The 27,049-nt window shown below is 35.9% G+C and overlaps 3 protein-coding genes across 3 annotated transcripts; all 3 read left to right on the top strand.

Moving 5' to 3' along the window:
* The first annotated feature begins 3,567 nt into the window (after positions 1 to 3,567).
* Positions 3,568 to 7,397, top strand: LOC145618456 (putative disease resistance protein At1g63350). Its single transcript, XM_081673227.1, has 4 exons — positions 3,568 to 4,468; positions 4,627 to 5,831; positions 6,051 to 6,607; positions 7,257 to 7,397. The coding sequence occupies exons 1-4, from the start codon at positions 3,586 to 3,588 to the stop codon at positions 7,267 to 7,269; spliced, it is 2,658 nt and encodes an 885-aa protein (XP_081529353.1). The 5' UTR covers positions 3,568 to 3,585; the 3' UTR covers positions 7,270 to 7,397.
* Positions 7,398 to 10,290: 2,893 nt separating this feature from the next.
* LOC145617752 (phospholipid:diacylglycerol acyltransferase 1-like) lies at positions 10,291 to 15,128 on the top strand. The gene is made up of 6 exons (XM_081672502.1): positions 10,291 to 11,002; positions 12,282 to 12,504; positions 12,615 to 12,898; positions 13,149 to 13,473; positions 13,933 to 14,192; positions 14,282 to 15,128. The coding sequence occupies exons 1-6, from the start codon at positions 10,575 to 10,577 to the stop codon at positions 14,763 to 14,765; spliced, it is 2,004 nt and encodes a 667-aa protein (XP_081528628.1). The 5' UTR covers positions 10,291 to 10,574; the 3' UTR covers positions 14,766 to 15,128.
* Positions 15,129 to 18,733: 3,605 nt separating this feature from the next.
* LOC145618001 (nuclear transcription factor Y subunit A-3-like) lies at positions 18,734 to 26,659 on the top strand. Its single transcript, XM_081672777.1, has 6 exons — positions 18,734 to 19,237; positions 21,296 to 21,594; positions 23,315 to 23,424; positions 23,529 to 23,600; positions 25,125 to 25,280; positions 25,829 to 26,659. The coding sequence occupies exons 2-6, from the start codon at positions 21,432 to 21,434 to the stop codon at positions 26,180 to 26,182; spliced, it is 855 nt and encodes a 284-aa protein (XP_081528903.1). The 5' UTR covers positions 18,734 to 19,237; positions 21,296 to 21,431; the 3' UTR covers positions 26,183 to 26,659.
* Positions 26,660 to 27,049: the final 390 nt, after the last annotated feature.

Raw genomic sequence — 27,049 nt, 5'->3', positions numbered from 1 at the left:
CCGTCGTCTCATGAACAATGCCAAGTTGCTCACAAAATGCCTTAAGAGTGTCAGGGCTGTACTCCCCACCCCTGTCACTCCTAACCCTCTTGATCTTTTTGTCCAACTGGTTTTCTACCTCAGCTTTATATTTGAGGAACATTTCCTCAGCTTCGTCCTTAGACTATCAGAATCAAAGGAGAGCTTCAGTCCAGCTTTCATGAGCAAACTGCCAGAAATTAAATTCCTGCGCATTTCTGGAACATGCAAAACATTAGTGAGAGTAAGCAATTTTCCAGAAGTGAGAGCGAGAACGATCTTCCCTTTGCCTTGGATAGAAGCAGAAGCTGAGTTGCCCATGAAGACATTTTCACCTTCAACCTTGTCATAGGTAGTGAACATGTCCTTGTTGGCGCAGATGTGCCTGGTAGCTCCAGTGTCAACAATCCACTCAGCAGCATTACCTGTAAAGTTAGCTTCTAAAACAACAGCAACAATAACGTCAGAATCCTCAATAAGATTTGCTTGACTTTGCCCATTCTTCTTCTTGACCCTGCAATCTCTAGCCCTGTGACCAGTCAAACCACACTCATAACAGATTCCCTTAAACTTGTACTTCTGAATTTTCCCATTAGGCTTAAGGTTACTGTTTTTGGCTTTGGACTGGTTGTTTGATTTGGGTTCAACAAGGTTGGCTTTGGCAGAAGAAGAGGAAGGGAAAACAGAAGGGGTTTTGTCTTTGATACGGTTTTCCTCCTCAATTTTGAGGTGGGCAGCAAGTTCCTCTAAGGTTAGGTCTTTCTTTTTGTGCATGAGTTGGTTACGAAAATCCTTCCAAGAGGGAGGGAGTTTCTCAATAAGAACAATAGCAAGGGTAGTATCACAAATAGACAGACCTTCAGCAGCCATATTAATACAAATACTCTCATAAGCATGAATCTGATCAATAATAGGCTTATCATCAACAACTTGAAAACTTAACCACTTACTAACACAATAACGTTTAGTACCAGCATCATCAGTTCCATATTTTTTCTCTAAAGCATCCCAAATATCCTTAGCATGATAGAAACCCATATAAATATCCAACAGACTATTCGACATATAATGCAACAACATGCCCTTACAAGTTCTATCATCCTTAGAAAACTTAATCTCAGATTCAGACAAATCATCTTTATCAACAGGTTCAACAATATCATCAAGAACATATGCAACATCAATCTGCTCCAAATAAAAATGCATCCTAACAGCCCAACGTTTATAATTCTTTCCATCAAGAGGTTCTAGTTTAGACATATCAGGAACAAGGAATTTGGAAGCCATAATCGTCTTTTAGATTGTTATACTAATAAGCAATAAACCAGAAATAACTTATCTCTTGATGCGTGAACCAAACTGACAATAGCCGCGTCGTGGAGAACCACTGACCTAAAAGACGATTCCGCGCTACCTCCCGGTGCAGTAGACAATTGCGGTCGCCCTCCAGGATAAGCACGGCGCCGGAGTTTATGTGCACTCACAAACCCGACTGGAACTCAGAATACTCGCCCAGAAAACAGAACAGAAAGAACATGTATTTAGATAAGTTTAGAGAAAAGAGAAGACTGATTGTGTTGTGTTGTTTTGGCTAAGAAAACCACCGAATATTTATAGGGTGAAGAGGAAAAACGGAAAGCATGAAAGGTGGGAAGAATCTGGCCAAGAAAACGACCAGATTAATCTGGTCAGTCAACAACTGAGGCAAGAAACAAGGAATTAATCAGTCAGCTACAATCAAGGAATTAATGGCTGATTAATTCTCACAACAGTCAGAAAAGAATAAACCCAACAGACAAAAAGGAATATTCTGTTTAACAAAGAAAAGGGAAATAAAATTTCTCCAAAAAGATAACAAGGACCCACGCCCGCGCATCGCATTCCCCAAGACCCCAAGACCCCAAGTCCCGAGGCCCGAGGCCCGAGGCCCGAGCCCGACCCGACCCGACCCGGCCCGGCTCGGCGCGCGCGCGCGCGTGTGTGTGTGTGGAGTAACACACACCTCCAACTCACTCAACTAAGTAGTGCTAAAGCACTACATTATAAAAACAAGGAAAAACCTTCCTCCCCAATCAATGTGGGACTTTTCCCCTTCCATTTATTTCTCTCTCTCTTTCCCTCTTATTTTTCCCAACACTCTTGTTTTATATCAAGAACTTCCAACAGAAGTTGGAGTCCAGAAATGAAAATCTTGTACATCAAGTGGTGACCATGTTAAAAGATGTTCAAGTTGATGTTATTGGCATGTATGGCGTTGATGGTTTGGGTAAGTATTGTTACTAATGTATTCATTATCAATTTTTTTTTTTTTTTTTTAATTTAATTGAACCATACATTTTAGTATTTTAATATGAAAAAAAAGGGAATTTCTCAACGGTAACCCCCAATTTTTGCTACGCCCCAATGGTAACCTCCCCTTTTTTTAATTATACAAAATGACCTTAGTTAAAAAATTCATCTCACTCATAACCTAATGTCATTAAATATTAAATATAGTTAGATTTATATTTAAAAAAAATAATAAAATAAAATAAAATAAAAAAATTAACCCTAACCACCAAAAATCAGCCACCAACTGCCTAGCCACCACCTGCCCAGCAACCATCTGCCAGCCACCATCTCCCTTCCGGCATACCATCCCAAGTCCTCCGATCGCCGACGATTCTACCCACCCAGACTACCCCGACCGCCATTGATGATGCGCCAACTTCACCTCAAACACCGCCACAACCCTCCTTCCCTCACCTCCTTCTTACCGTCACTACCACTAGATCGCCAATCTCGGAAGCCCGACCACCCCAGATCGGTGAACCCAAACACGAATTAGATTTTGTAGATCGATCAAGGAGCGATTGCTTCAATGGAATGAGCGCTCGGAAGGGTCTTACGGTGGCTCTGCTGTGGACTGAGTGCGACGGTGGCTGTTGTGGTCGAATTGGAGGTGCTGGTGGTTAATTTGGCGACTAACGGTGGTTGTCTCGTGGGAATCGTTGTTGGTTGGTTGCGGGATGCTGTGTGATGGAGTTGTTGCGCTGGGGTTGTGCGGTGATGGGTTGAAGGTGGAGGTAGGGAAGTGGTTGGTTGCAGGCTGCTGTGCGAGGGACTTGTTGCGCTGGGGTTCGGCGATTTGGGTGTGAGGTAGGTGTTTCAGATGAGGGGGTTGGGTGGGAGGTGGCTCCGATGAGGGTGGAGGTGGTGCTGGCTAGATCTAGTGGGGGTGAGGGTGAAGGTGTTGGTTGGGTTGGTGGTTTTTCTTTTTAGTTTTTTTTTTTTTTCAAAGCTAACCATAGTTAGTTTTTTTTAATTAATTAACTCTCATTAATGTCATAAGTGAGATAAGTTTTTTAATTGGGGTCATATTATATAATAAAAAAAGGGGAGGTTAGCATTAGTGCGTAGCAAAAGTTGGGACTTACCGTTGAGAATTTCCCAAAAAAAAAAAAAAAAAAGAGGAACAATGGAAATTAAATGGAGTGATTAAATTGTTAATAAAATGTTATATACTATGTGTATGTGATAGGTAAGACAACATTGGCAAAAGAAATTGCCAACAAAGCAGCAAATGTTATGTTGTTTGAAAAAATTGTGATGGTTGAGGTTTCAAGAACCCTCAATGTGGAACACATCCAAGATCAAATTGCAGAGCAACTAAATCTGAAATTAAACAGTATACACAGTATCGAGCAAAGGGCAGAGGATCTGCTCAACAATTTGAAGAAAATTACTAAGATACTCTTTATATTGGATAACCTCTGTGAGAAAATTGATCTAGAAAAAGTTGGGATACCTCAACCTTATCATGAAACAACACAACAATTTTGTTGCAAGTTGTTAGTGATAAGCACAAAGAGGAATGTATGTGAAGATATGGGAGTACCAATGGCTAACATAGTCGAGGTGTGTCCATTAAATGAAAATGAAGCGAGGAAACTTTTCAGGGAACAAATTGGAGCTAATGCTGATGATAGACTAAAAGGTCATGAAGAGATGGAGAAGAGAATATTGAACAAGTGTGGAGGACTGCCCCTTGCTATTGTGGCATTATCCTATGTGCTTCAGGGTCAAGATTTGTCAGCTTGGGAACATTTCGCCACTGAATTGGAAAAACCTATTTCAATTAGTCAAGCCAAAATCAGTGGTGTAAATCCTCAAACATACTCGATTTTACAAACAAGTTACAAGTTTATGGAAAGTGAGGAGAAAAGGAGATTCTTGTTGCTTGCTTGTTTGTTTCCTTCGGGTGCAAGTATACCTGTTGAAGAAATGATGAGATATGGCATCGGATTAGGGTTGTTTCAACAAGCTGACACTCTAATAAAAGCCATGGAGCAAGCCAACAAATGGGTTGATGAACTCAAATCATCAGCTTTATTGTTAGTAGACCATCGTGAAGGTTATGTAAAAATTCATGATTTGGTTCGGGCATCTACAATATCTCTTGTAGAACAAGGTATGTATGTTGTCATTCCTTTCAATTTTAGTTTTATTCCATGTACCTTTACTTGAAGAATCCTCGCAATATGTGTGCATGCGCGCATGTATGTGAATTTGTCAATACATAATCTAAATAAAAGTTTCTAAATGCAAATCATCAAAAAAATAATGCAGATGGAGACAAGGTCATGGTGGAAGCCTTTCCTGAAAGGCCATTGTTGGAGACTTTCCAAAAGTATTATGCCATATCTCTCATGTCGGGTGTTGATCATTCTCAAATGAATGATCTCAACTCCGACAAGCTTCAAATATTGATATTGGACAATAGCATACCTCGAGATCATTTTTCTGATAGTTTCTTTGATTGGATGTTGAGTCTAAGAGTTTTAGTCCTGAAAGGAATGGACTTTACACTAGGGTTGCCAAATTCCATTAGAAAATTAAAGAAGAATCTTAGAACATTGCTCTTGGAAAAATGTAAGTTGGGAGATATTACTGGAATTGATGAGTTGACAAACCTTGTTGTTCTTAGCTTACGTGAATCGAGTATGGAGGAATTACCAGAGGCAATAGGTAATCTTTCCAATCTCCGTTTGTTGGATTTGAATGGGTGTGTTATTAGCAAGAAAGGGATATCAGCTAATGTTGTCTTATCTAAGCTGTCTAAGTTGGAAGGACTTTACGCTCTTAGTAATGGCTTGATATTTGATTATGAAGAGGGTGAAAATGGAAGTGAATTTGCAATTTTTGAGTTGGATGAAGTGCAAGTAACAATTGAAGATCATTGTCGTGTAGACAATGAATTCGAGTTGGTCAAAAAACTGGATCAATTTCAAATATGTGTTGAAAGGAGGACTAGCTTTGATTCAAATATGTACTCGCAGGCTCGTGCTTTGCAGCTCAACCACATAAAAAATCCGAACTCAACTGCAACATATGAGAGTGTGAGAGTCTTGCGAGAGAAAATTCAATTGTTAATGGTCAAATTTATGTGGGAGCTCCAACATATATTTGATCATCGCATCCACCAACAAGAAGTCGAACCAAAGATGCAAAGCTCAATTCTTACATTTCCGCATTTGCAACATTTGATGGTTAGGCTATGCCCGAAGATGCAATCTATCTCATCAATCCCTTTCGAGGCACCAGAATTGGCTGAGGTAACTGTGTCATCTTGTGATAGTATGAAATTCATTTTTATGGAGCATGATCATCAAGAGAATAAAGATGAGGACATACTTATTAAAAGATATTCTAGTTTAAAGCGAATGAGCCTAGAATATCTTCCGAAATTGGAAAGTCTTACAGGTATAACTAAACGTTCCACCACGACTAGTTATAATCTCGAGGCTCGACAACAAATTCTTTTCAATAAGAAGGTATGTACATAGTATGTAAGCATGAATGTGATTAAGTGTGTACTCTTACTCAAATTTGGCATCCCTTGTTTTTTAAAGTTGTTCTGATATGATGAAATCTGTTTTGCACTACCAGAAGCTCAAAAGAACAAGGCCTTAAGATAATTTATTTATTTTTTTTAGAAAAAAAAAATCAACTGGTTTTTAATATGATGTAAATTTTATGTTGATGACATGCAGATGATATTCCCATCGTTGGAGCAATTGGTCTTGTACTGCTGTGGCAGAATTGTAATGCTATGGGATGTCAATTGTACGAGATATCGTTATCGTTCCAGCTTTGAGAATTTGCACAAGTTAGAAATTACAAGATGTGACAAACTTGAAACATTGGGTTCGCTATCAATAGCAACGGCACTTGTGCAACTCAAACAATTGTCCATCGATAGGTGTCCACAACTAAGGGAGGTTATAAGTCACGAGGAAGACGAGGAAACAGAGGATCTTACATTTGGTTATGAATTTTTTCCATTGCTTGAAAGTGTTAGACTAAAAGACTGCCCCAAGTTGAAGATGTTTATATCAGGAGCAAAGCTAAAGGAGAAATTTCCTGAATTGTTGTTATTGTCTTTGCAAAAATTGGACATTAGCAAATGTCCTGAGATGAAGTTTTTTTCACTTGGGCCTTCTTTCAAAGCACCCAAATTAAATCAAATTGAATTTGATCATGTGGCTACTCCCATCGACAACGAGACTAAGGAAAGTCAATTCCTAAATTGTACTGCCACAAACCCAAGGTATGTTTCTATAAGCATAATCTCCAACTTTTTCTCAGCATTTCTAATAGGAAATTTTGCAAAATACCACCTTTTAAATCTTGTTTTTTGCAAATAACCACCTTTTAAAAATAATGTTGCAAAATACCACCAATTTTTAAAATTTTGTTGCAAATTACCACTTTTTTAGCCAAATTTATCAATTGTTTTACATTGAATTGGTGGTAAGTTGCAACAAAATTTTTAAAATTGGTGGTTTTTTGAAACATTTTTTTAAAAGGTGGTTAAATGCAAAAAACAAGATTTAAAAGGTGGTTTTTTGCAAAATTTCCTTTCTAATAAATTATTAAATGATTAGTGCTTTTTTGTATTAGCATTATGTATTTTCTAAAACTCTACAACCAATCATCATGCAATAAAATGAAAAGTCAGTTGAATTTGTCTAGCTAAAACTTTATGTTGGTTAAAATGTGCCAGTTAAATTGAGACCGGAGAATGCTTTGTTTTGTGGTAATTATACGAGTAAAACCGTGTGAAATTCAATTGAGTGTCAAATTCTTGACTTAGAAAGTTTCAATATAGTTACGCTAAACAATGTTTGATAACCTATATATTTATGATTGATCTATTTGATTCACATAATAATTGGGCATTCTTTTTGGATTTTAAGTGGTACACTGTAGTGAAGACATCGTCGAAGAAAGGAGCAAAGAAGTAGCAGCTATATCAGCATAAATAAGATCAAAACCAGGTCGAGTTTACTCTGTACAAGTTTCAAATGTCATTATATATAGTGTATACTAAATCATATACTACCTCCATTTATTATTATGTACAACTTTTGGATATTATTTGTAAGACATACAAAATTCCAAAGTTGTATATAATAATTTATGGAGGTTGTATAAGTATTTGCCAAAAATAACCAATCCTTTGTATATTGAACATAATCATCATACAATAACCTGTTCTAGGAAAGTGCATGTATTAAAATTGTTTTATACTATTGTATGTACTTGTATATCTTTAGATTTGTAATAAGCCAACAATGGATTGTTGGACAATTTAGAATAAAATTAATTGATTCTATTCTAAGTCTTATAACCTCAGTACAAATTAAAAAATAAAATATAAAAAAATTAAAAAAATTAAAAAAAAAAAAAAAAAAAAAAAAAAAAAAAAAAAAAACTAGCTAAGAATATGTTTTTTTTTTTTTTAATTCAAGTGAGGACAAAGCCAAAGAATAAAAAAGAAACAAACAGAACAGCAAAGACAAAACACACAGCAAAACAAGAAACTAAAAAAAATAAAAAAAAAACAGAAGCTACTAAGGAGGGATAAAGCGTGGCATTGCCACACCCCTAGAGTCCTCCTCTAAAATCCTACCAAGCTCTACCGGACAGTCACTAGCTAAGAATATGTGATTGTGTGTTGCAGTGACAAAAAAAAATACAGTTTTCGAAACAATTTGATCCCATTTAATGGGCTAGCCCATAACCCAACAGCCGGCCAAACCACATTAACCCAATAGCCTATCATTTCCCAAACGGCCAAAACCACCACAAACTTGAGCCAAACAACCCATCTTATACTATACTTGTATGAATTATGAAGTATTATTAAGCTCAATCTTGGGGAAACAAATCCTAGGTAGTGTAACAATCACCAAGTTAAACTTTGAAGGCAACAATTCTTAATTCTCTACCCTCCACCATTCATTTTCACCGTGTCTACTTTGTTAAGACACTAATCTAAGTTTACCTACATGGGAATTCAACCTAATGAGGTAGTTCTTTTTATTCAAAAAAGCAAAAATGTTCATTTTTATCAATAATTTCAAATTTTGATAGAGGTTATTGATTTATTTAGTGAAAGGTAACTCTTTTAAGATATGAACTCCTTAGATCAAATTTCATTCAAAACATGAGATTGCTTAAGAGTGGCTGATCACGAGAAAATCTCTGTTATTCACATGATTGAAGTTTGCAAGGATATAACCAAAACATTTTTTCATTTATTTGGTTCATAATACACCTTGTTATAGTTTGCGAATTAAAGAATTTTGGTAAAATCAAGACTTTTTTTTTCCATGTAATCACTAGTATTAAAAATTCAATTGCTCATATTTGTCACTCCACTGTGGCATCATCTACATTTGTAATACAAATAAGTAAATAAAAATTATAAAATGGTTTGGACTATGACATTTGGAATCCAAGCCGAAGTAGCAAAAGTTAAATGTTATAAAATGATATACTTATATGTATTATATTTTTTAGGAAAATGCTATACATAGTCCTTAGGGCTACATATAAGCATTTAATTTACTCTAGAAATTTGTTTTAATTTAAAAAATCATGACAAAAACACACTAATTACACCGATTTGCGCGTGTTTTTGTCATAAATTCCTAACTTTATACATTTTTCAAGAGTAAATTTAAGGAAAAATTGACATTTGCTACCGGCGAAAGTACCTTGCGTTACATTTGATACCCGTTTAATTTTTTTTTTTTATTTTGCTACCCCCAAAATCTCTAAATTATTTATTTCACTACCAATTGCTTACACCGTTACCATTTCCGTTAGTTGGGTTTAGCCACCGTTTCAACCACCCCTCCCCCTCACTGCCACCCCTCTTCCACCCTCATTGCCACCCCCTTCCCCCTGCATGCCGACGCCGGCGCGGCGAACCCACCCCTCTCCCTTTCCACCCTACGCAGCCCCCCACCTCCTACGCAGCCCCGACCCCTGCCCCCCAGGAACAACTGTAGACAAGCAGCAAATGTTACCTTGCCATAGAATTTTCTATGTCCTAACCCTTTCACGGAACCAAAACCACCCCTCCCCCACCAGAATCCGCCCCCCAGCCTATTCCCCCACCGACCCCCCTCCCCTTCCCCCTACCCTTTTCGGACTCCCCTAACACTAAACCACCACCCCAAAACTACCCAAACGAATTTAGGGTTTCGATTATGGTGGTTCTGGGGTGGTGATTTAGGGTTAGGGGAAGGTCGAAAAGGGTAGGGAGGAAGGGGAGGGGGGGTCGATTTCGGTGGGGGAACGGGCTGGGGGGCGGATTCCGGTGGGGGGTAAGGGGAAAGGGGGGGTGGTTGGTTCGGGGTGGGGGTCGGGGCTGCGTAAGGGTGGGGGAAAGTGAAGGGGGGCTGCGTAAGGTGGGGGAAAGGGAGGGGGTGGATTCCGCCGGCGTCGGCCGAAGATCTGAGCACCGGCCGCCGGCAGGGGGGAGGGGGAAGAGGTGGCAGGGATGGCTGGGTTAATTTTTTTTTTTAATTTTTTTTTTGGATAAACTTAACGGAACCTTAACGGTTTCCGTTAAGTGGTAGTGAAATTTTAACTATTTGATTTTAGGTGGTAGCGTAGCAAATGTAACGCAAGGTACTTTCGCCGGTAGTAAATGTCAATTTTTCCTAAATTTAATGCTGATATAAAGCTATGTATAGCATTACCCTATTTTTTAAAAGTTAGTTTTATTTAGACAACGATTGTATGTCTTATATTTGTAGAAAGGTTAACACGGACAAGAAGTAAGTAATTGTTACCTTAACGGCTTAACCTTAGGTATATTAAGTGCTAGATTAAAACAAAAAAGTAACTGTAAATACAAGTTGAACAACAACACCTAATTAATTCAAGAAACATCTTTCAATCGTCAACAATTTGTTACTTTGCTGTTAAAAATGTCCCTTCTTTTCAGTTTCTCTCTCCTGTTTTTCAGATCAGATGCTCTGTTTAAATTTGCCCATATTCGCATTCAAACAAAACCTCAATCTTCTGCTTCTGTGGATCCCACCCCATCTCCCCCATTCACAAACTCTCTTATCATTTTTCTCCAATTATTATTCTCACCACTCATTTTCATTCACCTCATCAATTCCCACTTAAAAAAAAATCATTAATTAATACATATATCGCCGGCAAAAACCCATTTTCCGGCGACAAAAACCCACTTCGATTTATCATAAAAGATGCAGAATCTTCGCCGGAGAAAGCCCGACAGGCCCGACGAAGTGACCCGGCCCGAGAAAGCCCGAGGAGAGAGAAAGGGTGATGGAGAGGATGGTAGTAAGAAGAAAGGAAATGGGAAGAGATGGTCGTGTTTAGATAATTGTTGTTGGTTGATTGGATTGATATGTTCAATATGGTGGTTGTTGCTGTTTTTATACAAAGCAATGCCATCTTCATTGCCTCAGTATGTTACTGAGGCGATAACGGGGCCATTGCCGGATCCACCGGGGGAGAAGCTAAGGAAAGAGGGTTTGAATGCGACGCACCCGGTGATATTTGTGCCGGGGATTGTGACCGCCGGACTTGAGCTTTGGGAAGGGAAGCCTTGTGCTGAGGATTTGTTTAGGAAGAGGCTTTGGGGTGGCACTTTTGGTGATGTTTATAAGAGGTATATTATATTGTCCTGTTCTATTGGTTTGTTTCTATTCTTGGTTGTTGTCTAAATTCTTGCTTTACAAATGTCTTGGGAAAGTAATTTGTTTGATTATGTATGTTTTATAGTTTTAGTAAGAGTAATTGATGACAAATTTGGATGTAATTATTTATAATTCCACTAATTCATTTGACTAAAAAGATTGGTCCAAGCATTTGTCATAAGACGTACTCTCTTTGTCCCTTTTTGTCGAGTTATTTTGTTTTAAGGCTTAGGCAAGAGAAATTGTACATTGGTTGGTTTCTAAGTGGGGACGGAGGGAGTACACTTAAAGGTACGGAGGGAGTACGCTTAAAGTCTTAATTGGTGTACTTGGATTTATGTATTTGACTTTGGTTTGCTGAAGTATTAATCATACCTTTTGTGGTGTACAACTCTACATGGGTCATAACCTCATGGGTGCATATTGCATTGTTGTAATTATCTAATTATTGTCTTAAATCATTAATTAAAATGCAATTGCTATGACTACACTCTATATGGATTGAAGCAATCCAAGTCTATCCTCATTTGAGTAAACAAACATGCCTAAAATGATTTAGCGCAACACAATGCATGGATTTCGGGGTCCACACGTGCCTCTCTTTCTTCAAAATTATCCAATGTTTGCTAGATTGAAATTTATAGTTGTAGCATTACTTGATTCAAACTTTGCATTGATGTTAATGTGATGTTATCAATTGTTGAGAATGAAACATAGAAGGTGGGGTATATTCTTTGTGTTAGTGGCTAATGTATTAAGTACTCTTGATTCAGGTTCATTTAATTATAAACAGAACTTAAATTCTCCCAAATTCCCAATTATAACATACTTGTTCTTTGACATTAGCTGATGAATACTCTCAAAATGTTCTTTTAAGAAATTATCTTTTCATATTTTGAACAATGATTGAAATATCAAATTGTTGTTGAATTGCATTTACCTACCTTGATGCTGCTACAAACAACTTAACTCATATTAGAATATTTGATGGTTTTTGTTACTTGAAGCATAGATTTTGTGCATTGGTGAGGACTGTTGCTATTTGCTTTATCTTGTACAGCAAGATCTTTAGGGTGCAAGAAATTATACTGGTTGATACTAGATTATGTTCATTTTGGCATAGTTTACAGATTATTGATTTGATTTTGATTCTGAAATTAGATATTCTGTTTGAGAATGTTTCTCATTAAGTCGAACAAGACTTGCCAATTAAAGATTATTTATTTTGATTTTCTTGTCCCATCTTAATAGACCACTGTGCTGGGTTGAGCATATGTCACTTAACAATGAAACTGGACTTGACCCTGTTGGTATAAGGGTTAGATCTGTCCCCGGACTTGTTGCTGCTGATTATTTTGCTCCTGGATATTTTGTTTGGGCGGTCTTGATTGCCAATTTGGCACGTATAGGTTACGAGGAGAAAAACATGCATATGGCTTCATACGATTGGAGATTGTCTTTCCAACATACTGAGGTACATATTTGGCTCTGTATTTCATGTAATATTATAAACTTTTCACCTGTGTTCGCATATTCTTCTGTATATGAGGTCTTTCCTTCATGTCCTCACTATTCTGTGACCAGGTGAGGGATCATACATTAAGCCGTATGAAAAGTACTATAGAGCTAATGGTAGCAACTAATGGTGGTAAGAAGGCAGTAATTGTTCCACATTCAATGGGAGTTTTGTACTTTCTCCATTTTATGAAGTGGGTTGAAGCTCCAGCACCAATGGGAGGTGGTGGTGGTTCAGATTGGTGTGCAAAACACATAAAAGCTGTGATGAACATTGGTGGACCATTTCTTGGTGTTCCAAAGGCCGTTCCTGGACTTCTGTCTGCTGAAGCCAGGGATATTGCAGTTGCAAGGTGTGCTTTAATATGTTACTAACTCTTTTCATAACAAATTAAATCCTCCTTAGTAACGATTATGCTCAATTTTCTGTGGCCACTTAAATTTTTGCCAGCTCACTTGTAAGATGGGCCATTGTAGGCCTCAACTTTATGACTTGGCGCAGTCTTAGCTAGTCCCATCCTTGGACCCAATTAAAAGGAGTTATATTCTGTTGTTGGGAAATTTTTATAGATATTCACTTTCTGTTTTTGTTTTTATCTGTAGGGCCATTGCACCAGGTGTTTTGGATAATGATATATTCCATCTCCAAACATTGCAGCATGTGATGAGGATGACTCGTACTTGGGATGCTACAATGTCAATGATACCGAAAGGTGGGAACGCTATTTGGGGTGATCTTGATTGGTCACCTGAAGAAGGCTATAGTCCTAGCAAGAAGAAGAAAGATGAAAACCTGACTGTAATTGGAAATAACGAGGTTGGACCAGAGAATCCTAAAAGAAAAAAGGTTAATTATGGAAGGATGATATCATTTGGTAATGATGTAGCTGAGGCATCTCAATCTGACATCAAAAGGATTGATTTCAGGGTATGAATTTTAGTTGCTCTTTCAGTAGCACATCTGACATTCATAAATTCATTCCATTGGCCTTATTCTTAGTTTGTAGCTGTGGTTAATAACTGTCTGATACTAGAGCTGATCATTATCTGGCTGGGCCCTTTTTTGAGACTTAGCTGAGCTCGAATAGTGATTTCAGACTACTACTAAGCTCTTCCAATAGCACTTTGGCCTTAAACTTAGTTTGTAGGTCATTACATGTTCAATACGTCAATACTTGAGCTGATCATTAACCGGCTGGGCAATGTCTTAGCTTGAATATGATATATCCTAGTCTTTTGACTTACTTGGCCTGATCCAGCCTGCATAATCTTATGGTCAACCTGATGCAACTGGCTGTTTAGGCCTCGGCCATGTTTAGTTTTACTCTATATTATGTGTATTTAATCCGTTCTGCATTTTAAAGCTTCAATTGTTCCTGTTGTTCAGGGTGCTGTGAAGGGTAGTAATGTTGCAAATACCACATGTCGTGATGTTTGGACAGAGTACCATGACATGGGTGTTGGTGGAGTAAAAGCTGTTGCCGACTACAAAGCATATACAGCTGATGATGTCTTAGACTTGCTTCACTTTGTTGCTCCAAAGATGATGGCTAGGGGCGATGCTCAGTTTTCATATGGCATTGCTGATGATCTGAACGACCCAAAATACCAGCATTATAAATATTGGTCCAGCCCCTTAGAAACCAAGTATGTATACTGTTCTCAATCTACATCTTTCATTTATCAAATTTTCTTTCGTATTTCTGTTGAATTCACACTTGTTCGTTAACTTTCAGATTGCCAGATGCACCTGAAATGGAAATCTTTTCACTCTATGGCGTTGGCATCCCAACAGAAAGGGCATATGTATATAGAGTAACACCTTATGCAGACTGCAGTATTCCATTTCAGATAAATATCTCAGCGAACGTGGATGAAGAAGGTAGTTGTTTGAGAGATGGAGTGTTCCTAGTTGACGGAGATGAGACAGTTCCAGTCTTAAGTTCAGGCTATATGTGTGCTAAAGGCTGGAGAGGAAAAACCAAGTATAATCCTTCAGGAATTCAAACATACAACAGAGAATATGATCATGCTCCTCCTGCCAACTTTTTAGAAGGCCGGGGGACTCAAAGTGGTGCCCATGTTGATATTATGGGGAACTTTGCGTTGATTGAAGATGTCATGAGGGTAGCTGCTGGACAAACGGGCAAAGATTTGGGGGGTGATCGTGTTTATTCTGATATCTTCAAGTGGGCGGAGAAGATCAACTTGAAGTTATAACAACAACTAAATTAACTATGCTTATTTTCAACAATCAACACTTATCTTTCAAAATCGCTGCTTTCTTGAGATGGAATTGCAAAAGAAATGATGAAAAAATTGTGAATTTCTCAAGTTTGATGAATTGATGCAGGTAATTTCTTGCCCTCTAATGATGTCATTGGAAAAAGGCGATGTATGATGAGAATTGTGGCACCAAATTACATGAACATATCCTGCTTAGAGTTGTTAATAGTTTGACGTTTTGCTTTTCAAATTGACTGAATGATAAATTTATAGTGACTACGTGAAATCTAATGTATCGTTCTTATACTATATGCCATTGTAAAGTAATTATGGCGAAAATTAATTGATTTGCATGTATATAGAATCGTCAGATTTATAAGTTTCTGGTTTTGCTGTCACGGTTGCTCAAGGTGTTGAGTGTCTCTTGAACTAAGTACTATGTTTGAATTAAGAGTGGAACAAAATATTGGCAATCATGTCTTTCTATTAGAAAATATATTTCAAAATTCTCTTAATTACAAAGTACGAGTAGTATAATAAAGAAAACACACACACCTACAAACACATTTACTTATTAAACAGGCTTTTATGGTAGCTAATGTCTTTGCATTCTATTCGTCTGTTGCTTTCTTGGAGGTTCTCTCATCTGAGATTTTTCTTGAAACTGGTATACTCAATTGTGCAAGTAGATGAAACTATGAAGTGTAAATTAAAAAGGCCGAGATGATCATGGCTAATCGAGTAATCGATATTGTATATTCACTCTCGACATTTTTTCATTAATTAAGTTCTACTGTACCGTAAGTGGTACGAAAGATCTTACTATGGTAATATATTGTTTAGGTATTGAGGTAATTTTTCTTTTTGAGATTATCCCAAATGACATCTTACATCATTGTCTTGGAAATGACTTTGATATCTAAAGTGTTTGGATATCCAAAATCCACCAAGTACTCAAGTTGTATTTTCCTACTCGTCCACAAAGAAAATCAATATAGATATCATATGACTACTCAAGGAAGAATAACAAAGTCTCTATATTGTTATGTCTTGCATGAGTCTCGACTCTTGAGCAATTCACTCGAATTCAACCTCATTTTTTTTTTTTTTTTTTTTTTTTTTAAATTTTTATACAAGAAAAATGTTAATAGATTATTAAGCAAACATGCAGATATAACATCCACATTTTGCCTCCTTTTCAAAATCCCAACACAATACTCACTAATATAGTATTAACTATTATAACCATAGAATGAAAGCTACATATTCAAGATACATTAGACAAGATTAATTTGTTGGGGTCAAGTGTATTCTTGTAGAAATTTTCACATCGTTTGGAAGAATGCTAAATTTATCTAAATCAATATTGGTATGATTAAATACTTGGTGCATGTTTTGATTTATTGAACTGAACTGATGTGATTGGAGCTAAACTGAACTGAATAGAGCTGAACTGAACTGAACTGAACTGAATAGAGCTGAACTGAAATGAATATATTATGAGAGAAGGAAATTAGGAAATTAGGAGCTAAATTGAGTTGAACTGAACTGAATTGAGCTGATTGGAGCTGAAGTGAACTGAAATTAAGCTGAAGAGAACATACCCTTAATATTACTCTATAGCGTTTTATAACATGCATACTAGTATAAATAGCCCATGATATTGTAAAATCTGTCATTTTATGCTTCATTGAAAATTAATAGTAATACATTATTGCAAATCAAGTAAGATAAGCTTAAACGTCAGTTGTTTTGGATCAAAAGAAGCACAAAATATCTTTACTGAATTCATTTTATATACAAGTAGTAATTTGATCAAGGATGACAAAAGCAAAAAGTATCCAACTTTTGGATCAAGACAAGATCTTAATACAAGTAGGGAATAAAAGATGACTTGGGAGAAGATAAGCATGGAATGAAAACAAAGAGCAATACATAATCTAATACAACTTGATACTTTAGTGACCAATTAGTGAAATTAGAGTACAAAATATACAAGATTAAGAATTGATAATTGTACTTCCACCAATAAATGCAATGGACAAACACTTAATATATAGATTAAAGAGTAAGTACCAACATTGGTGGGTAAATTAAAATGGTGATGTAAGAGGGCAACTAACGATAATGGTGTTTTCATACTCCTTGTCAATCGTCACTTCTTGAAATTATAAATTTGTATTTTATAGTATTTCACCTTTTTTATTTTTCTCTAGGTAAGAGAATCCATGTTGTTTGTTATGATTATGATTTATGAATCTTATACTTTACTCAAAATTCATTTTTTCTAAGGTGGTCAAACATATTTGTCTTAGGTGTACCAATTTGGTTAACTTAGGTTGCTCCATCTATCTTAAATAAAGATAAATTTTGCAAATTTGCATTAAAAATAACTTAGCATTAATTGTGTTATTATCATACTAATTTTCGACAAGTGGTTTTTAATCGTGAAAAGTCAATAATAAAAATAAATGTTACGAGTATATGGTTAGAGGATATAAAATTTGTACCTTGATCAGAGAGCGTATAAAATTTGTCATTTAGCATCAAATAAAATTTACTGAACATGACTTAATCCTATAAATTTGTTTAATCATTATTTGAAAGTATCATTTGTTTAGTGACAACTTACATTCGTTTTTTGCCATGCCAAATAGCTAGCTTACCGATCAACAAAATCAACTTCCCAACAACCAATAAACATTATTTAGTGTATGATTGAGCTATTATTTTTTATTCTACGAGAGTTTGAACAATTACATTTAGAATAATTGTTCTCGTCAAATAAAAATAAGGAATAACTATTGGCTTGTTGCATGATCGGCCTTATTAGAATTGGAAATGAGAGTTGACTATTTTTTAATTTTTGTTGAGTTTAAGATACTGTTATTAGCCAATAATAACTCTAAGATAACATTATACATACGAAGTATGTTATGTGTGCAATTATTGAGACAAAGGTGTGTTTGGTTGCAAAAATTTTGGACAACAAGTCAACATGTAGTAGCTTTCAAATGAGAGATTGTTGTTTGATCATTTAAGAAAAAGTCCAACAATTTATATTTGGAAAATGTTTTTTAGTTTAACAATATTAGGTATTCAAATCACAATGTAGATTATTAGATTATAATTTAAATTGTTATTTGTAATATTCATTGAATAGCTATCACGCTAATGATTTTTTTACTCTTACAAAGTATTATTCTCTATTTTCTATCTAGCGATACCTCTAAATTACTTACCCACATTGTCCACCCACCACCATGCCCTAGCCTTTCTCCCTCCTCCACATCTCTTCCATCTCACCACTTTGTCTCCACATCAAAACTAATGGTTAAAAAATAAACAATGGTAGCAAACTGATAATGGGTATTTTGTGTTTCAATAAGGGAGTTTTTATTTCGAACTATCTAAGTATAATTTTAAAATAGAATTCATTCTCTTGCAATCGATCAAGAGCTATTTTTGTATCCAATATGTTAAATTTTTAATTCTTCAGATAATGATGCTTACATAAATGAATAATTTTTAATCGTATACGTATTCAAATGTCCATCAATCATGATAATATTTACAGCCTCATGAAAATTTTGTCCTCTACCACATTTAATATCAACTTCGCTGTAACAAACACGATCCTATCTTTATCGTAACAAAGACTATTGGTACGAGTACGTGGCACACAAGTACAAAGCAAAAAAACTAGTGCTCCCCAATGTTGGTCCTCCACTCCTCCCGCACCATCCTTAGAAAAAGTTCTTTTCTGTAATTTATGGCAGTTTATGTAATGTCGTGTGTCAAACTGTCATTGTCGTAGTAGAGTACTTAAAGCCCATGAACTGATTAGTCCGTTTGATAACACCGGGTTTGTATTTTCATTCTATACATTGCAAAAATAAAAAAAAATAATAATAATATAAAATAAAATAATCATACCTAGTCAAATGCATTGATAAAATCAATTGGGATTCGGCTAATACAAAAAAAAATTTGGGCAAGATCAAGTGAGATTTGGCGCAAGGTTGTGATGCCCTCAAACACTAAGAGGGCGGCTGACTACCCACTTTGGTACAAGTCAAGCACATCCCTTTCTTTGTCTACTCTCCTGTCTTTTGGTTAAACATAAACACAAACACTAGTATAACACAATATTTTATTCAGAATTGTAAATAATAATTCTATACAGATATACAGTTATTGAGTATATCCTATAGTTTTATATTTTGCCAATAAATTAATGTTTAGAAAAAGGGGACTATGGTGGGATGATAATGGTGAATTTCAGTATTTTAGCCTTTTGAGGAGAGTTTATCTTTCTTGGCGCTTTGAAGGAGGCAAGAATCCGTCGCTTTTGGAGTTCCTTTGCCTATTATTGGCCCATTTTTTGCAGTAAAGCCCAAGATTTTTCCCCAGAAACAGATTTACTTAGAGAGAGAAAATTGGAGATTTATGCTCAAAAGCTAAAGGTTTTTTCTTCAACCCTCTTTTCCTCTTTTATTATTTATCTTAATTTTATGGGTTTGGTACTATTTTTGTTTCAATTTTTCTGGGTGTACTTTTATTGATTTATAATGGGATAAAAATATGATTTTGCTAATTTGGGTATGTTTATCCATTACTTAATTTGGGGTTTGAGGTTGGTAATCAAGTAATTAGTTTCAAAAAAAAATAAAAATCATTTATTTAGTGCTGGGTTGTTGTTAATCTTGTTCTAACTCATTGAAAAGCCTCAGTTTTTGCTATAAATTTACTGTTTCTAGATTCAGTTCTGTTATTGGTCTGTTTTCTTTCCATTTCTGGTTGATTAGAGATTTGACTTCTTGTGGTAATAAATTTTTGTAGTTGCTATTCTGGGTATCAAATTGCAGTTAAAATTGGACTTTGTAAGACATGTTCTATGGGAAGTTTAGTTTGGAATTTGGCTTAAATTGTCTACATATTTTAGAGGTTTTCCTGATAACCTAAGCATGAATATCTGGTATGGCTTATATATAGTTTCACTAGACATGCCGTTGACCCTCTTTGGTAATTTATCATCATAAGTCTGTGTTGTCGGATCGCGTCTTCAATTGGTTGGTGTTGTTATTGTTGAATTTCATGTATCTTTACATTCACATTAATCGTATTATTCGTATATAATTTTGTTATTAACAAGCAATATTATATACTTCATATGTCATTGATTGGTTTTCTTTTCTCTACTACTATAGTCTACTAGTTTGTAGTGATTTATGGAAATGTACATAAGTATCCCAATTTGTTTATTATCTATGTTAGGGAATAATAATGTTAAGGTTAACGGCCAAACGGTTTGGATGATGTAAGTCTGTGACACCTGTTGGAAGTAGTTTAAGGGTATTTGGTAAGGTTGGGTCTCTTCTATATGGAGTGAAATTATTTTAAAAAGAAGAATTTAAGGGTCTTTCAAGTAATGTCGTTTATATCCAGCTTCTCACATTCCAAACCTTGTTTATCACGGAGAAAGTTTATAAAATCGTGCAATATTCATTAAGTTACTTATGGTTCCGGAGCACAGTAGAGGTTGGGCAAGTGAGTAGATTTGAATAATCTTGAGTTGAAATAGCTACAAACCTTTTCAAAAACTGTTAGGGAGACCCCAAGTGCAAGTTGTGGGATTTCATTCTGGTCTAGGTATAGTAGTGCTGTATGGATGCAGAATTTAGTTTGGTTTTGCATAAGTGCATTTTTGCATAAGTGTAATTTGTGGAAATTTTTATGGCTGGTAGTTCTTTTATTGCTTGAACTGTATGGTAACAGTAGGCATGTGTCAACACTGTCCATGATTATAATTTTTTGTCCTCTAGAACTGGACTCTAGGTGCTGCTTAATATTTATGTACTTGTAGAATGGTGGAGACGAGAAAGGGTATCATTCTCTTAGTTATTTTAAATTTACCGTATCATCACTCCCGCAAATTTGATTTAAGAGGAAATGAGAAAAAAGTGACGGAAGTAGCACTGGCAGTGCATGCGATAGTAAGTTAGTAACAATGGAAATTGAGATTGAGTAGATGCTGTCCTAATACTCATTATAAATTATCTGCCACTGAACGGTTGATTTCAAGTTACTATTGGTGATCATAGCCTGTGGGTCAGAGCACTTGCTTGGGGGGGGGGGGGGGGGTGTTAAGATCACCCATAAGATCGTGATAGCTTGGGTGCTGAGTTAACATGAGGAACTTAGCTGTAGATGAACAGATCAGCTATCAGTTTCCATTTGACATTACTCTGGATATTCGTAGCCTGTTGGTCAGAACAGTTTTTATGAGTGTGTTGGGGGTGGGTGGTTGGCAATCCACACCGGATCATATTTTTAGCTTGGGTGTTGAGTAAACGTGAGACTTTAAGTTGCAGATAGACAGAGCATCTATCAGTTTGTGATACCAATTGATTACACCTTTGGCTTAAGTTTATTTTCCCTATTTCTGAATGTTTCTAAGGCATCAAAAAGCCATAGTCTGGAGAACGTTCTCTTTTATTGACATACTGGAATATCTGTCACAGTTGTCAACAAGAAATATAGGATCCAAGAAGGAAGCAGATTCTGGTGTTGCTGTATCAGTTACTCATTTCGCCTTAGTTGCCAATTGTGGTGGCCAATTCATCCAGAATCCCCTAAATTCTTTTTTCAAACTTGAAAATGGGAGTTCCTGCTCAAAGTTATCAGGGTGCAAAGTTGTTAGATTTTTCATTTCAAGATCAGGATTCATGTTCAACTCAATCAACTGGTCAATCTTATACCAGCTCTGCTAGCTTTGGAGAGAATGACCTTCGTACTCAAAGCATGAGTTTTGCCCAATCAGGTATTAATTACTGCAACTGAATCCAATGCATGCTTTAGATTAGTTTGAGTGGCTTGCTTGCTGATGTCCTTAACAATTTGTGATTTTGTCTCTCAAGATATACTCTGTTACGTGCCCTTATGTTAATGGGTACATTTTGAAATTTAAAGTATGGGTGATAATCTTGCTGTTGAGAAAATCTGATCATAATGAGTAGTAAAGTTTGATATGGAAGGGTTTACAGAAGAAATGAGAGAACCTCTTTTTTTTTTTTTTTTTTTTTTTTTTTTTTTTGTCACTATTGATTCTATGGTTTCTATCCATTAGTTTTTAATTCCATCCTCTATAAACTTAAGTTTGTCAATTGGGATGGGAGGGGAAAGACGATGCGTCATTAGTTCATTACTATGAATACCTTTCCTGTTGCCATCTTTGCGTCTGCCAACAAATCTGGACATCAATTTATTTATTTCTTGTCCATATGACTTGCTTTTAATTAGATTATTTTTCCGTGCCTGTACTTAAATCAAAGTTAAACCTTGGAGATTGCTCTAAATCAAACCTGAAGATTTTTGGGAAAGAAGCAGTATTTGGCTGTTTGCTAGTCAGGATTTAGGAGAGCTACAGTACATAAGAATTGGTTGTGAACAGTGGGAATTTTTATGGTACAAAGGTTTTGCTTTGTCAGCTCATTTCTAATCAAGTGAGAATCGGACTAGTGAAGTTATATGCATATGATATGAAGCATTGATAGCTACTGTAGAGTCTGTAGCTGTATGGGATCTATTTTCCGCAACATACCCACCTAATCTTCTTTTATGTTGATGATATTGAGCCTATTCCTTCTTTTCACTAGCAAGTCTTAAACTGTAGTTACAAAAATGGTTGGTGAAACTGTGAAATCCTACTTCTCGTGAACATGGATAAAGCTGAAACCAATGAGATTACTTTATTTGTAAATAAAGCCAAGTAAGCTTAATAATGAGCAGGATGTGCTTGTAATAATATTTCATAGAAGCTTAGTGATCCTCCCGAGCTCTTTACCTGTGTCTGTGAATGTGTGTAGACAGTGTAGCATTCATTAAAGTAACAGGTTCAATGCTCATGACCCTCATTTTTTTTTTAATCTATCTATGCTAGTTTTTGACTTTTTGTACATCTCCATTTTGTTCAAGCACTAGTTGTATAGGATGGAGAAGAAAGAATCATTTCCAAGTCGTTAGCCATTTGCTTATTCAATCTTTTACCTTCTCGAGACTGTTCATTATTTATTTTCCTGAATTCTAATTATGAATTCTGCTTCCACTTCAATGTGTTTCTTCCTTTTGCTTTCTCTATGTTTGCTTGTGGGTTGCATATTATATATTTCCCTCTTTGTCCCTAATTAAGAAGCTATTTTTGTTTGATTCTGGGTGTTTATTAAGAAATTGATTTGAACTTCCACAACTACTCTTCACTGTTAATTTTTACCTTACCACCATAATAATTTCGTATTTCTTTGAATACTCAATTAAAGTTATCATTTAGGGTAATTTTGGAATGTTCAAAGTTTAACTTACTAAATTTAAAACGTTGGCCTATTATTTTGAGACAATGCAAAATATAGAGGTGGCCTATAGCCTATCATTTAGGGTTGGATGGTTTATTTGTTGTTATGGTTACCAATCTTACCATCAATATGTAATGAGAGAATTTGGATTCAAATAGTAGCTGGGATACTTATGTTTTCTTCTTCATCCAGGTTATAATACTCATGGGAAACATGAAAGTGGCGAGTATAAATTCAACTTCTCAATGGGAATTCAGGATTACACTTTACCCCCTCTGCAGACTGATTTTAACCAAGCTGTTGTAAGTGTATTATACGACTTAATATCATCAAATTACTAAATGTGATCTATTTAAATGATTCTTAGGAATCCATTTTTAATATGAATTATTATGTTTCATTTCAGCCTCAGTTTGCTGTCACTTTTCCTGATCAACAATTCAATAGTTTAATGTCAACATATGCGCCTCAAGCTGTGGTAAGACCACTCTTTATAGGGATTATCAGTCAACTGTATGGGAAAAATACTTTTAAAACCTATGTCAAGTGGTTCAAGAAACTAAATTCATAGTCTGTAATCTCATCTATTGCTTAATAGCTGGTGATCTTAATTATACTAGCATGATTGCATGACTAATGCACTGGGATTTGTTGCCCATCTTATGCCTCGTAAATGGTCTGATATAGGACTGGTTTGAGCGTATTTGGCTTAGCCGAAATATGATGACAAGTAAAGTAATTAGTGGTCCAAACTTGAAATCTGTTTTAGGATAGTGGATTGCATTATTGCCACTTGTTTACATCAGTATGTGTCTAATAGATTCTCGCCCTAGTTCAGTTGTGGTCCTTTCCAAACCTTCTTGTCTAAGCTGAAGTCAGGTACGAATAATTGTCAATGTTTTATATTTGGATATGGATTGTTAAAGTTGGCACTTAATTTCTTTTGTGGAATAATTGGTTGTAGTAAAAAATATTATAATCACTTGTTGCCTATTATAGTGGTGAAAGACCTTGGAATAATTCCCGGGTCCTTACTAAATTACTAAAAAACGCAAGATTGACAAATCTAGTTGCGGTATAAAATCTGTAAAAGTTGCTATAAATTAGCACACTTAGCAGTGATCCTAAGATGCATTTCGGCAAATATATGTACAGGTCTAAGTCTTTCGTTTTCAGCCTTTTCTTCCCATTCATTGTTTGAACCCGTCTTTTTTGGGATGGCAAACAGATCCTGTTGAGTTGGGTTTGTATTTGTGCTTATAAATTATGATAGTGGGTTGAGTGTTCTTTAACTGGATCCAAGTCTATGTATTAAATGGGTTGAGAATGTCCATTCAAACTTCCTATACAATATAGGGGTTACTAAAATTTGACCCATCTCCCATGATTAAATAAGTTGTGTTATAATAGCACATTTTTGTTGGTATATATGCTTCCTTTCTTTCCAAATTTATTGATTGTCCTTCGCTGCAATATTAATATAAGTGGCATGCATAGTGATCGGTGCCCAAGGACATTGTTCTGTACTATTACCTCTTTTTATATCATTAACTTTGCATCTCTTTCCTTTGAAAAAAAATACCTATTCTATCTTCATATTTTACCGGCTATGATTATTTAAAACAAAATGCTCGGTGTCATGCTTATATTAAAGCTTTATTAAAATATAGAACTTTGGTGGCATTACTGTTAGTTGCTCACTATTTTTAGTAGGCGTGGAACACCCAAGTTGCTGAAAGATTTGATACTATGTTATCTAATTACTATCTTTAGTAGGGTAGAATTGCCTAGTTGCTCAAATATATGGTTTTTTATTTCCTCGTGGTTTCCACGCTGCAGATTCTACGACTAATGATTTCTTAATAAATGCCCTAATTGGTCATCTAACCAACATATTTATTTAAAGCACTGTATTTAGTGCTTCACCATAAGATCTTTCCTCTATCCTGTCATGAGGTGGTACTTACCTGTGAATCATTTTGGGTTACTCCCCTTTACCCAGATGATGGGAATCATGCCTGCTCGAGTTCCTCTCCCTCTCGATTTTTCAGCAAGTGATCCCATTTATGTCAATGCGAAGCAGTACCATGGTATCTTAAGGAGGAGACAGCATCGTGCTAAGCTTGAAGCTCAGAATAAACTTGCCAAAAACCGAAAGGTACTGAACTTGCCTATATTTAGTGCATAAACATCCTAGAATGAGGGTATGTTATATGACATTGCTATGTAATTTTTTTTTGAAACCTTGCTATATGTAATATATAGATTCTTTTGTGAACCCTCTTCTTGGTGATATTATTTCTCCAAGGGGTTTTAACTGCTTTAAACAATCCTGGGCCTCTCTGCTCTTAAGCATGTTAGGAATTAGGATCATAGCCTTGCTGTGCTGCTGCTCACTAGTATTGGACATACTACAACCCACCTTGGAGGCTTCATGCCGTGCAGTGCCTTGAACAGGCTCGTCTCAGGCTGTGGGAATTGATAATTACACATAGTACTCTATTCAAATAACAACCTCATCTAAAAGTTTTTGCTACCTCTTAACAATTTAAATGTAAAGTTTTTACTGAGTTTTTTTTTTCTTCTTTTTTTTTTCCCCCTCTAATCTTGGTGCTATTTAATACTACCACAATCTAATGATTCGACTTGTGGCCTTAATGGTGCCTTGCTACTGTCAAAAGCCTAATACTTTGCTGATATTTGCAGCCATATCTTCATGAATCCCGACACCAACATGCTTTGAAGCGGACCCGGGGATCTGGTGGGCGTTTTCTTAACATGAAAAAGCTCCAAGAATCCAACACTACTGCTCAAACTACGAAGGACCATAATAAGGTTTCAGGCGCAATTTCACTACATTTGGCTGGAAAGGCTTCAGGAGCTGAAGTTCACCAGCAAGAAAACCATGGAGAAGGCACCTCCACTACATCTTGTTCCGATGTCACTAGTACCTCCAACAGTGATGATATCTACCATCCACTGGAATTCAGGTTCTCTAACTACTCATCAGGCTATGGGGAAGCTGTGCTTGGTGGTGGTAGCGTGGAGAACTATATTTGAGGCGGTGAAAAACAGCATCCCAATCAACACTCCGGTTGAGGAATCACCCGGAAGAGATTTTGGTTGTTGATCATCATTCCTTAAAAGGGAAGTCATCCTTGGCTCAGTTACTTTCTGCTTTGTGTCAATTTTTATAAGCTGTCTAATTTTCGAAGGGTAGAGATTTAGTTCTTTCTAATTACTTTCTATCTGAATGATGTGACAAATAAACTTGGCTGGAAGAAAGCGGATTAGTATGGTGATTTGTTATTATGGGATAACATTATTATCATTTGTGTAAAATTACACTTTGATTAAAGTCAGGCTGCCTGTTGGACATGGAGCTTGGCAACTTTAACTCTTGTTTTATTTTATTTGTATTGTGAATATGTTGGTTCATAATTTTACTAATTTGGTCATTTATTTTCTTTTTACTTGTTGATGAATAGGGTTTACTGTGATTTATATTACAGTTGAAATGTATGATGTGTGTTTTTTGTTAAAGGGATTTTATCCTTAATTATCTGTTTCACACAATGTAAGGGTCTGTTCTCATACGTTGAAATTCAGTTCAGTTCAGCTCAGCTCTTAATTTCCTTCTCTTATAAAATAGGAAATTTTGTCAAAAACTACCAATTAAAGTGCGTGTTTTGAAAGCAACTACCTATTAAAATTTTTTTTAAAAAGAACTACCACAAAGTTGTAAAAAGTTTAAGTAGCATTACCACTTTAATAATTCCAACTAGAATATTCGGCATGTAGGTTCTACTTTTTACCTTTACCTCATAAAATCATCATCTAAATTGACTAAATTACCCTTCATATAGGTAAAAAGTGATAAAAAGTAAGACCCAAATACCGGAGATTTTAGCCAAAATTGTTAAAGTG

The sequence above is a fragment of the Chenopodium album genome, chromosome 26 (assembly GCF_948465745.1).
Source record: "Chenopodium album chromosome 26, dcCheAlbu1.1, whole genome shotgun sequence".
NCBI classification, from domain to species: Eukaryota; Viridiplantae; Streptophyta; class Magnoliopsida; order Caryophyllales; family Amaranthaceae; genus Chenopodium; species Chenopodium album.
Note: the sequence above shows the minus strand (reverse complement) of the source record. Positions and strands in the feature narration are given on the sequence as shown.